The 12475-nt window shown below is 35.9% G+C and overlaps 1 protein-coding gene across 1 annotated transcript in view; it reads right to left on the bottom strand.

Annotated features, from left to right (window-relative positions):
- myo10l3 (myosin X, like 3) overlaps window positions 1-12475 on the bottom strand; it is a 62091-nt gene that overhangs the window by 46096 nt on the left and 3520 nt on the right. Inside the window, exons 2-9 of the mRNA XM_079821949.1 lie at window positions 5760-5918; window positions 4087-4274; window positions 2780-2914; window positions 2371-2509; window positions 2173-2257; window positions 1970-2076; window positions 1328-1457; window positions 724-842 (exon numbers count right to left, since the gene is read on the bottom strand). Of these exons, the coding sequence (XP_079678075.1) occupies window positions 724-842; window positions 1328-1457; window positions 1970-2076; window positions 2173-2257; window positions 2371-2509; window positions 2780-2914; window positions 4087-4274; window positions 5760-5915 (1059 nt within the window). The 5' untranslated portion in view covers window positions 5916-5918. The remainder of the gene's footprint in view (window positions 1-723; window positions 843-1327; window positions 1458-1969; window positions 2077-2172; window positions 2258-2370; window positions 2510-2779; window positions 2915-4086; window positions 4275-5759; window positions 5919-12475) is intronic.

The following is a 12475-nucleotide window of genomic DNA, read 5'->3' as shown; positions in this document are numbered from 1 at the left end:
AGGGCCCGTAGTGCATGCTGGACGAGATTTATGGGATAATGTGGGTTGGGGTCTCTTTATTCTTCGCATGCACACACTTTCACCACTTTCCCCCATTGGTCTAGGTCTTTCCAAATACAACAAAAACAGCCTTTGATTTTTATTCACTTGACCATGAACTTGCATTGCGGGAAAGAAGAATTTTTAAGAGGACGTTTCGAAAGCTCTTGTGTTTACCGTGCATATTTGTGTGGTAGGCTGCCCCCATTAGGCGGCTGCTAACCGCCGTCTCCACACTCGGCCTCTATTGTGTTTTAACTCATGAGATCTTTATCACAGAGTTATTATAGCAGGAATCCGAGGGGACAAAAAACAGGAAATGGTACCAAGTCACGCAAAGACACTTTTTACACAGGCGAATGGGTGTGAGCATGTTTTTTAATGACAGTCTGTCATTAAAGAGTGTGGTGTGGAGAGAGTGTGGGGATGCAGGGAAAGGAACTTGTCTCTGGACACACTGAGGGCACAGCACAGACATGCCACGACATGATACAACATGAAAGGTAAAGTAAACAAAAAAATCTGCACCAGAAATATAAGACTTTTTGAAACCACTGCCCAAACTTATTCTAAAATGCAAATAACCCAGATTTAAATAGACAAAGACATCTATAGATCTTATTCCTAGACGTGCCAGTACACTATACAACATCGTAAAAATGGACGGATGTCCTTGTTCCTTACCTGTTCCACAGTGAGGGGTGAGCAGATTTCTTCTCCTCTCAGGATCATGGACCGCTGTGTCAGAACCTCAGACAGCTGAAAGGAGTCGAGTCCCAGCAGATCACTGACGACATTGACAGCTGTCATTCAAATAAACACACTGCATAAGCCTTCACAACTGTGGAAAGTGCGTATGCATAAATCCTTTTGCATTGAGATTGAGATATTTAATATTTATTATGTTGTCGACCTTGATAGAAAAGATATTTTGCCAATATTCATAGAGCAAAATAATTGACTCTTCCAAAAAAAATCAAATTCAATGAAAATGTCAGATTTCAGGATAAATCACAAAAATAAAAGAAAGAATTATAAATCAAACCTAAAATGGTTCAATAGTTTGGGATCAGTAAGATTGTTTTTTTTTTTTTAAAGAAATTAATACTTTTGTTCATAAATGATGCATACGTTGATCAAAAGTAACAGTAAAAACATGTATAATGTTATGAAAAAGGTAAGTATAACTGTCTTCAACATTAATAACAATAAGAAATGTTTCTTGAGCACCACATAAGCATATTAGAATGATTTCTGAAGGATCATGTGACACTGATCCGTATCGAACCTCCTTTAGTGGTAATCTGAGCACCCCCTGCAGTCATGAACTCAATGTTGCCGATCTGTAAAACCCCAGACAGCAGTTTGAAGACATCCCGGATCTCTTCCTCTGTGAATTCCATCACCTTCAATGCTTCCTGCAGTCATTAAAGAAAAGAAAATCATGAGGATCTCTTTTTCCCCTTATAATACAGATTACAGAATAAAAACAATAAAATCCTAAATCTGTTCATGATATAAAGCAATCGAGTCTCTTCAGAAAATTAGGACTAAACCGCTCAATTCAATTATATTAGTTTTACAATCCGTTTATGAATATTTCAAGCTTAGGTGTGTGGACTGTGAACAGAGGGACAGAAATGTCTCAGATTTCTTTAAAATATCTTCATTTGGGTTTCGAAGATGAACGAAAGTCTTACAGGTTTGGAACAACATGAGGAAATTTAAATTTTTGGGTGAACTAACCCTTTAACTCTTTGGTTCCACCTTCTTCGCTCTGAACAGTTTACAGAAAAAAATAACAGATGATATGGTGCCCTCTAGTGGAACATTTATTAAAGCCCAATTGCATGCCTTTAACCTCTGTGTTTTCATGAGACAAGTAACTGTGAACGCTATCAAACAGAGACAATGCAAAATATTGACTGACCATCACACTATCATAGAGGTGTTTGTCATCCAAGCTCCTGTCTTTCACACAGCCAGACTGGTTGAGGTAATGATACGCCTCGGCAGAATCAGCCAGCATGTACATTTCTGAGGATGAGAACACAGATTAATATGGCAACACAATGGCCAGAGAGAAAGATTCAACTGGTTTAAAGCCGAAGTGTGTAAAAGGCTTAAACTCACCTCTGTGCTCATGCTTAGCACCTGACAACAATGCGTAGAAAATATGATAGTTCCTCTCTCCCGGATTCTGCCGCACAACTCGATTCTGGAATGTTATGACATTTTTAAAGCACAACACATTTAATAGGCCTACAACTGCTTATCTGCAGGTCTATAAATGGCTATAAACAAAATAAAAAAAGAGTAAATAAAAGATACCTTTTCAAGTAAATAATCAATAATACAGCCGCCCTGAATATTTCCACTCTGAGAGAAGTGAAGCTGAATGAACTTGCCAAAGCGACTGGAGTTGTTGTTGTAAACGGTTTTTGCATTTCCAAACGCCTCCATTATTGGACTGGAGTGGAAGAGAAGGAATAGGTGTTAAAATGGAAAGAGAGACAACAACGTGTCGAAGTATTAGAGTGTGTGTGTGTGTGTGTGTGTGTGTGTGTGTGTGTGTGTGTGTGTGTGTGTGTGTGTGTGTGTGTGTGTGTGTGTGTGTGTGTGTGTGTGTGTGTGTGTGTGTGTGTGTGTGTGTGTGTGTGTGTGTGTGTGTGTGTGTGTGTGTGTGTGTGTGTGTGTGTGTGTGTGTGTGTGTGTGTGTGTGTGTGTGTGCATGTATGACCTGCTCTGCACAATGGCCTGCTCCACCCTGGTGGTCCTCTCTGACAGCGGAGAGCCTGTGGAGTTCTGACTCATGACAGACAGGAACTTCAGAAGCAGTTTGGTGCTTTCCGTCTTCCCAGCACCACTCTCCCCACTGAGAACACATACACATGAAACATACAGTAAACACACAAGCACACTTTTGTCTGTAGTTTTATAGGTTTTGCATATTGTAACATACTTAAGTAAAAATATCACTACTTAAAGTTACAAGTCTCTTATGCTAACCAAATCTAAACAGTAATATTATGAAATATAAATCAAATAAAATAAACAATAAAAATAGTTTTCTATAATTTTACTATATTTAAATTTTTTATTTATTCCTATGATGGCAAAGCTGAATTTTCTGCATCATTACTCCAGTCTTCAGTGTCACATGATCCCTCAGAAATTATTCTAATATGCTGATTTGCTGCTCAAGAAACATTCCTTATTATTATCAATGTTGAAATAATATTTTTCAGAATTATTTGATGAATCCTGAAATCTTCTGAAACATTATAAATGTATTTACTATCTCTTTTGATCAATTTAATGAGTCCTTGTTCTTTAAAAAAAAAAAAAAAACTAATATCTTTATCTATAGTGTATATTTAAACCCCTACATTTAATAATATCTGCTAATTATGGTGAATGAAGGTGAATTCCATGAATCCCTTTTCACCACATTTATTTTAGCCAAACTTTGTGAAGTACCGAGGAAGGGCATTAGGACTGGTGGGTAAATATCCCTCTCCACGTCCAGTGAAGTGAATATTGTTCTACACTGTTCCCTGTGCAGTTTGTGGTTCCCTTAGAACTGTGCATACTCTCACAATGTTATCTCCCTACAATATGAAATGTTTTATTAAGGTGGCCAAATACCATATAAAGACTTTGCACAAACACCCAATCACTCCAAGGCCTTCTGATTCAAAGCCAAGCTCACACTACAGGACTGGGTTTCATGTCATCTGTTGTCATGTTGTTATAACACAAAACGTTGATGAGGTGCACAAACTATAAGACATTTGGTCAAGAGGCAGTCCTGACCAACAGCGAAAAAAACATTTTCTCACAAATTCACGCAAGAAACTGATTACGTGATTAAAAGTGATTACGAGATTTTGTGTGCATTTGAAACTCACGAATCACCAGCAGCTGTCTGGTGAGCTTTACATCAAGAGGATCTGATTAATTGATAAATTACAATTTAATTCCTTTCAAATATGATAATACTCAATGTGATGTGATACGATGCCTTTGAAAGCAGCAGCACGTTACCTGATGAGCACACACTGACTGTCGTGTCTCTTCCACAGGCAGCGGTAACACTCGTTGGCCACAGCAAAGATGTGTGGAGGTAGTTCACCCAGATGATGTCTGCTGTACACATCCACTGCCTCGGTGTCATACAGCCCTGATATCTGCTTATAAGGGTTCACGGCCGCTAGGATGGAGCCAATGTTAGTCTGCAAAGTAGAATGAACAACAATAAGAACATACTAGTTTGAGCTTACACTTAATAAACAATTGAACTAACTTTGACTCTAACACCATTCACCTGGGAAAAATAATCCATGAAAGTATTTTGTATTGTATCATTAATGGTTCAAAAGTTTCCAAGTATAATAATATCTAAGAAACGTTGTAATAGACTGTTTTCTCATAGATTGATGCTCACATAAATTTTTTTGTGTGTTTGTTTGTTTAATATTGTGGACTTATCTAATAATATGCAATATGCCTGTTATGTTTTCAGTTCAGTTTAACATGATATATCATTCTGGTATATGTTAAAATACATTTTGACAGTTCAGTTAAAGTAAAATGATAACAAATATATGTTACTGAAAAAAAATCATATTTTTTTTTTGTTTTCTGAGTTTTTGCTTGAAACAAGTACAATTATCTGTCCATGGGGTAAGAAAAATAAGCTTGTTTCTGTTTGAAATCTTGTATTTTTAATCTTGAAACAAGCTTATTTTTCTTACCCCATGGAAAGATAATTGTACTTGTTTCAAGCAAAAACTCACTTCATTTGGGGGTTTTTTTCTCAGAAAATAAGAAAAATATCTTATGTCATTTTACTTATCTAGTAAATGCATCTTGATTTAAGAATCTTTGGATATTTAGACTAGAAACGAGACAAAAATACTAAATAAGAAAAGCATTTTTTGCAGTGTATCATCAGAGGAAATAAAAACTAGAAGACCGTGTATCCACAGAAAAACTATTTTAACAAAATTAATTTAAAAAAAAAATCAGCCTTTTATTGTGAATAATATTCAAAATGAATAGCCATTGATATTTGCTCCATTTATTTTATGCTTATAGTTGAACATTTTGCACAGGGTTAAACTCAGATTAAACACCATTAAAGCTTCATAGAACAAAGTTCTTTTGAGGCAAAAGACTTCTCAAAGTACAGATTGTTCCCTTGTTTACATGACACTGCAAATTCCACATTCGCATTTGAATTTAATGAAGGGAATTATTCAGAATAATACAGCATATAAATCATACTAAGTGATGTTTTTTGAAAATATAATAATGCTGAAAGGTTTCTGTTATGCATAGGTTTAGAAATAGGACAAATCCTTACATAATACATACATAAAAAATTCACCATAAAATGTGGAATTGTGTGTTCATGTTTTTTTTATCCCCGTGTGGACTTCAACCTGAATGCACACTGACTCATGGGGACTCGTTTCACCGCGGGGACCTAAATTGAGGTCCGCATTAGAAAAACAGTTTATAAATCATACAGAATGAAAATTTTAGAACATTTAAAAATGCAGAAAGTTTTGTGTGATGGGTAGGTTTAGGGGTAGGGTTAGTGTTAGAGGATAGAATATACAGTTTGTACAGTATAAAAACCTTTACGTCTTTGGAGAGTCCCCACAAAGATAGTGAACCAGACGTGTGTGTGTGTGTGCAAAAATGAAACTTACATAAATAAGGTCTTTCTGGTAGCGAAGAAAGAGGTTGTGCATGATGGCGGCCTCATGTAACTCGGCCAGAGTGGACATGTCCTCCACTCCACTGATGCTGGTGGGATGCATGGGGAAAACCTTAAGCCTGTTCACCTCACCCTGATCCAGAGTCATCACCTTCAACACACAAAAACACACACCCATGTCATTATCAACACACTATACAGGGCTGTCATTAGAGAAGCAACTGGGAACATTAGTTTCAGTGCTTTCAGTTTAACCAGAAAGTATGAGTACACCAACTACAACTGACATAACTAAATGCCAAGGAATCCAGAGTATGAAGAAATTAGCTGTGATTTATGCTGCTATGAAGCAACCGTGCATAAGACAGGGTTCATTTACAGGAGTATACGTGAGTGCCTGTAGCTTGTCTTACTAATTTGTCCGGGCCTGCTCGATCTTTCTGCCAAGTTGTTTCACATTCCTGAAACTATACCCCCCATGACATCCTCACACTGCTCCTCTCACTTTCATTGTCCTCAGAAATCCTTGGACACGCTACATTATGCTGGATCACAAGGCTGACATCTTCATTGCACATCGCACTTGAACCAGTTCTCTTTAATCTACTTAACTGACATTGATATTTCTTGAGATTTGCTTGCTGAATCATATAGATTTCTTGTGTATCTATTGTAATGCACTGTCATTATTCACTGATGCACAAGCATCCCACCAATTGAACTTTGTACACACATCCTACACAAATCTTCAAGTAAATGTCCAAATAACTGTTCATATTATTTTAGAAGAGAGATCATTTCTGAGCGGACAAGTGAACATTGGGTTAAACTACAGACAGAGAGACAATGTTACTTATCTTCTTATCCACCTTTTACAACCAAAATTGCTGCGTTTTAATGGGAGGCTCTTTGGGGAAGTTCACTCAAAAAGACTGAAACAAATCATAAGTTTGTGCCACAAAGAATCCTTGTCATTCAGTTTGACTGAATGAGCTGTAAAATTTCCTTCATGTTCTATTTTCAGGAGAATAGCATAATGCTTGGTATTTCAAAGCAACAGTCTAATAAGAATATCTATGGCAAGAGCTCTTTTCAGTCGCATTCATTTCCTCCTAATTATTTTGGTCTTTGTACGCCATGTTTATATTTCACCATAATGCATCTGATTGTACCCAGTTTTTGAAAATGCTTTCATAGAGAGAACCTTTCGCTGATTTTTTACAGTTTAACGGAAGTTACTCCCATAATGCATTCAAAGCGTCATGGGGCGGAAGAAGAATGTGGATAAAAGAAAACATTTAAACAGGCTTTAGACAGCCAAAGTCTGCTAATTAGGACAATGTTTAATTAGTTGTGCTTGCTAAGGTTGTGTTCATATTCAAGGTTAGGACTTTGAACAAAACTGTAGTATTTAACTCCAGCACTTGTCCCTCACTGTTTGTGCTCAGTGTTGTTATTGTCAACTAAAATCAAAACTAAAAAATTTGAAATTTTGACTGTGCCATTGCCTTATGGGCAAGGGCTCACTGCAAAAAATGCTTTTCTTACTTAGTATTTTTGTCTTGTTTTCAGTCCAAATATCTAAAAATTCTCAAAACAAGAAGCATTTACCAGCCAAATAAAAATTATTGTCTTGTTTTTGGGGGAAAGAACTCAAAATTAAGGGAGTTTTTGCTTAAAATTAGCAAAATAATCTGCCAATGGGGTAAGCAAAAAAAATCTTAATTCAAACAAAAAACATGATTATTTTGCTTACCCCATTGGCAGATTATTTTGCTTATTTTAAGCAAAAACTCAGTTAATTTTGAGTTATTTTCCCCCAAAACAAGACAAAAACTTCTACTTGTCTAGTAAATGCTTCTTAATGTAAGATTTTTTAGATGTTTGGACTGAAAACAAGACAAAAATACTAAGTAAGAAAAGCATTTTTTGCAGTGCTCCGAGTTCAAATCCCGGCTTAAGGTTCTTTCCCAGTCCAAGTCACCTCACTCATCTCACATGATTTCCTGTCTGTCCTCCTACTGTTCTATCTAAACAAAGGCAAAAAACTAAAATACATCCATTAAAAAAATATATATTTTGCATTGACAACTAACTGAAATAAAATAAGTTGAATTTACTAAAGCTAAGATTGAAATTACACTATTTAATAATTACACAAATTACACTATACACTATTAAAGCTACATAAAATAAAAATGTCAAAAGCACATCAAATTAGTCAAACTAAAATTAAAATGAAACCTAAAAATATAAAAATAAAAGCTATATTGAAAATCTTAATAAATACTATAAAAGTATAATATTTTTTGATAATTATATATTATTTAGATTTTAGTTTTTATTAAGGAGAGCTAGATGGCATAGTGCAAGTGAAATGTTTGTAAGTGTGGGAGTTAGCACATTTATAGCTGTGTTACGGATTATTGTTATATTATGTACAAATGTCTCTGCCGACTTAATGCTTCTAAAAATGAGATTAGCAGGGTCCTATCAAATATAAGGTTTAGCACTACATGTTATCAGTCTAAGATGTGGAAACACTGGTACTGTTGTATTTTTTTTTTATTGTTGTTGTTGTAGTATATGTTGGTTGTGTTATAAAGTTTATAATAAAGTTTTGAAGTTTAAAATTGAATTGAAATGAAATAACACTATATGTGCTATGGACCTGGACCAAAGATAACTTGCTACTGCTACCTGCTCTGAAAATTGCCTGACTTTAACCAGTAGACCATAAAACCAGTGAAGGGAGAGAAAAAAAACACTCAGAACACCTTAGCAACTCATAAGACAGGCTGTTGTACCCCAAAGGTAAAATTGACACCTTTTTTTCTCTGTGTGTTGAATGTGTCTTTCGAAGTGTGTAGCTCATAGTTATTCTTGTAACTGAGATCGATGACAAATCCATTAGTAAAAATTGCCACTAAAATTGAATGATGTCATCATACAATAATGATCTTATCATTGTGGCTCGTCAGGCCTGTCTCCAGACAGATGAGATTCATTGATCAGACATGACAGGAAGGAAACAGCACTTTGACAGAATCTCTGCCTCCATCTGAGCTAATCTATAGTGATCTATATGGAGATACGAGACCCAAAAGCCATGTTTAGCAACACCTGAGGCTCTGTTTATCAAATAAGAGTTTCGGGTGTGAATCATTTTGAGATCATTCTAGGGGGCGCTATGACTTTATCATGATTCATTCGTGTATAATCAAGTCATTGTTGCAAAAGCATAGCAGCTCATAGCTGTGTAAATGTGTCTCATAGTTAACGTTATCGTAGTGTGACGCCTCAACCCGGAATCTGCCATCCATGGGTCATTTCTCAACACAGAAGGACGCCAGACACGCTTTGGGTCAAAGTTCACCCACGAAATACATGAGCTCCAGCCAATTGATACATCCGCAAACAACTAGCACAGAGGTCAAGGATGTTTAAATAAGACATTCCAGTTGATCTGGAGACAAATTCCCCAAATTCCTATCCATGAGATGCTCGCTCCCACCACTAAGGGCAAACAAACAGCCTGGAGGTTGAAACAGCACTCGGTACATGCAAAGTGGGAGGTTTAAACATGCCAATAAATTAATCTAAATCAAACATTCACAGGATGTGGTAAGAGGCAGGGTAATCATTACGTGGGGATGACCAGGAAAATGGCCCCTTTGGTTGGTCCGAGTGTATGGGTGGGGGCCTAAAAAGGATGTCCTGTACCCCGTGAATTCAAGCAAGATTATAGGGTCTCTTAAAATGTTAATCCACTTAAATGAATGTCACTACTAAAAAACTATTTTAAAAAAACTAAGTTAAAACAGATCAAATTAAAAACTGATATTAAAGAACATTCAATAAAATAAAACATAATAAAATATAAATATTGTATACATAGATTCTTAAAAAATGTAAAATAGCACAAGATAAAACGAAAAAAACCCTGAGAAATTTAAAGCCACTACTTAATTAATATTTTTTAACTTGAGCAAATTTAAAATTAAAATTAAATAAATAAACTATAAAACAGTACAACAAAAATGAATACTACACTGACGGTAACAGTCATACAAGAAAATCTATTAATTTAAACAATTTAAATAAAGAAAATCTGAAAATAAAATGGAATTTAAAACCAACTTCAAACCTACAGTATAACAACCCTTATTTTAAATTATATTTATGTAATACAAATGTCACTGTTTGAAAGTTTGGGGCCAAAAAATGTTCTCAAAAATAAATTAATATTTTATATTTAATATGGATGCATTAAATTGATCAAAAATGACAGTGAAGACATTTTAATTTTAATTTTAACATCAAGCAGCCCAACTATTTTCAACATTGATAATAATAAGAAAGGTTTCAGGAGCAGCAAATCATCATATTAGAATGATTTCTGAAGGATCATGTGACACTGAAGACTGGAGTGATGAAATCAGGAATAACATTACATTAGGGCTGCAACGACGCGTCGACGTCGTCGATGACGTCGACTACGAAAATACGTCGACGTGCGTGAAATGCGTCGACGCGTCGGCGGCACATTATTTACGTTCTAGAATGGAACAGAAGATCTAGAATAATGGCAGCTTCTGCTCCCGGGCATAGTGAAAATGATCATTTATCATATAAAGCCAGACCGCGACATTCAAAAGTGTGGCAGTACTTTAAACAGAAGCCGAATAAAACTGTGCTTTGTTCACTCTGTAACGGCGGTTTCACACTGCGCGCGGTGGCAGAGCAGAAGCTGTGCGCGTGGAGAGCGGGAGCTTTCACACTGCAGTCAGTGTTGCCAAGACCGTTTTTTTCCGCGGAATTGGGCTACTTCTACACTGTTGCCGCGGGCTGTGTCTCATGTCCGCGGGTTGAAGCAAAAAAACACACATATTTAACCCCCCGAACGCGATGTTTACCAGAGAACCTCCCCGATACGCGATTGGGCTTGTTTTGGGCTAGTTTTGAGCAGGTTTTGAGTAACGATTGGGTGGGGTTTGTTGTGTAAACCTGGCAACCCTGCTGCCAGTGTTCTCTCGCGCAGCTGAACCGTGGCGCGTGTATTGCAACAGACGGTCACATTTTCCGGTGTTCTTCTCTGACCCCAGTACGTCTCGTGCTTTTATTTATTATGGGCTGCATATATCTGCTGTTAATGCGACCTGGTTCCGCTCTGTCCCAAACACATATGCATAATAACTTGTTGTATATAGGTAGTTTACATGATTAACGTAACATTAAAGTTAAGATATGCCTCTAGCTTTAATCATTTAAATATGTCTTTGAAGTTTGGGCAAAAACTTCTGGCAGCTTTAGTCGTTGTTTATGCACATGTATCTTCAAAATAGACGACTAGTTATACATTAACACTATGCTGGAAGCTCCTGTATGTGAACCTTTTGCAGATAAATACAAGTGCATTTTCGTTTACTATTGACACAAATCAATAAGTAAATCATACTCAACTACTATAGTAAACAACTTTTCATAATTAGGCCTACTCTGTATACATTTTATGATGAATAGTATCATTATATATTATGTTTAAAAAGCTTCTTTTGTTCATATATTTCATTATAAAATGGCATACTATGTACACTACCCTTCCTGAACTACAATTAATATTGTCATCATTCATTGATTTCATGTTAAAATAATATACAAATTCACTACCCTCTTTTAAATACAATAATCAGTAAAAAAGAATAATAAGATTAATCTGGAAAAATAATTGTTAGATTAGTCGACTAATCGAAAAAATAATCGTTAGATTAGTCGACAGAAAAAATAATCGTTAGTTGCAGCTCTACATTACATTGAGTATTATTATTTTAAAACATTCAAATAGAAAAAAGGTATTTTAAGTTGTAATGATATTTTACAACATTATGTGTTTACTGTATTTGTATGCAGCCTTGGTGAGATTACTTTTTACAAATATTTGTTTAAAAACTTATACATATCCCAAACTTTTTAATTAAAACAACTATAACTTAAGCTTGTTTCATTCAATGAAACAATTTTGGTCTGATAATCTGACACTCAAAGCAACATTTCATATGCCTCATCTGATTGTCCTCTACCTTTATGGTTGTGATCTCACTGATGTCAGACAATATGTCGGATGATCATATAACACAATTAGAGGAACATTACAACTGACTGAGCAGCATGATAGTTACATAGTAAATCGTGAACAAGGGTTTTCTTACACCAACATTTAAATCTGATGCAATCTATCAAAAATAATACTACTAATATAATTTTGTACTCAGTTCGTGCTAAAGTTACAATAACCAACAAATTGCCATCATTTTTGTGAGAATAAGAGTGTATTTAACATCTATGATCATCTGTGCGCCCCAGGTTAAAGTGTCCTGCTGTGCTCAGCAAATTGACACATGGCAGGGAATCAGCTTGTCATAGCGCCATTAGCACATTACAGCCGTTCAGACAGGACAATGGGTGTCAGTGTTGACAGTGTGCCAGGAAACGGGAACATTACCTCTGGTTGCTAAGCAATGGACCAGCCCTGGGAGAACTGGGAATCCTGACGATGAGGTCATCAATAAAAATGAGAAAAAAAACAACCAGTGCAGTCAGTTTGAAATATGATGCCCTGGTGTTAGACAAATAAATGGAATTTCCTGGAATTTGTGAGTTATTATTTGTGTTCCAGTAGGCTATCGTTTTAAGATACCAAATTCCCAC

Source organism: Gobio gobio (genome assembly GCF_949357685.1).
Source record: "Gobio gobio genome assembly, chromosome: 7".
NCBI classification, from domain to species: domain Eukaryota; kingdom Metazoa; phylum Chordata; class Actinopteri; order Cypriniformes; family Gobionidae; genus Gobio; species Gobio gobio.
The sequence above is the reverse complement of the archived record's forward strand: the minus strand, read 5'-3'. Positions and strand labels throughout refer to the sequence as shown.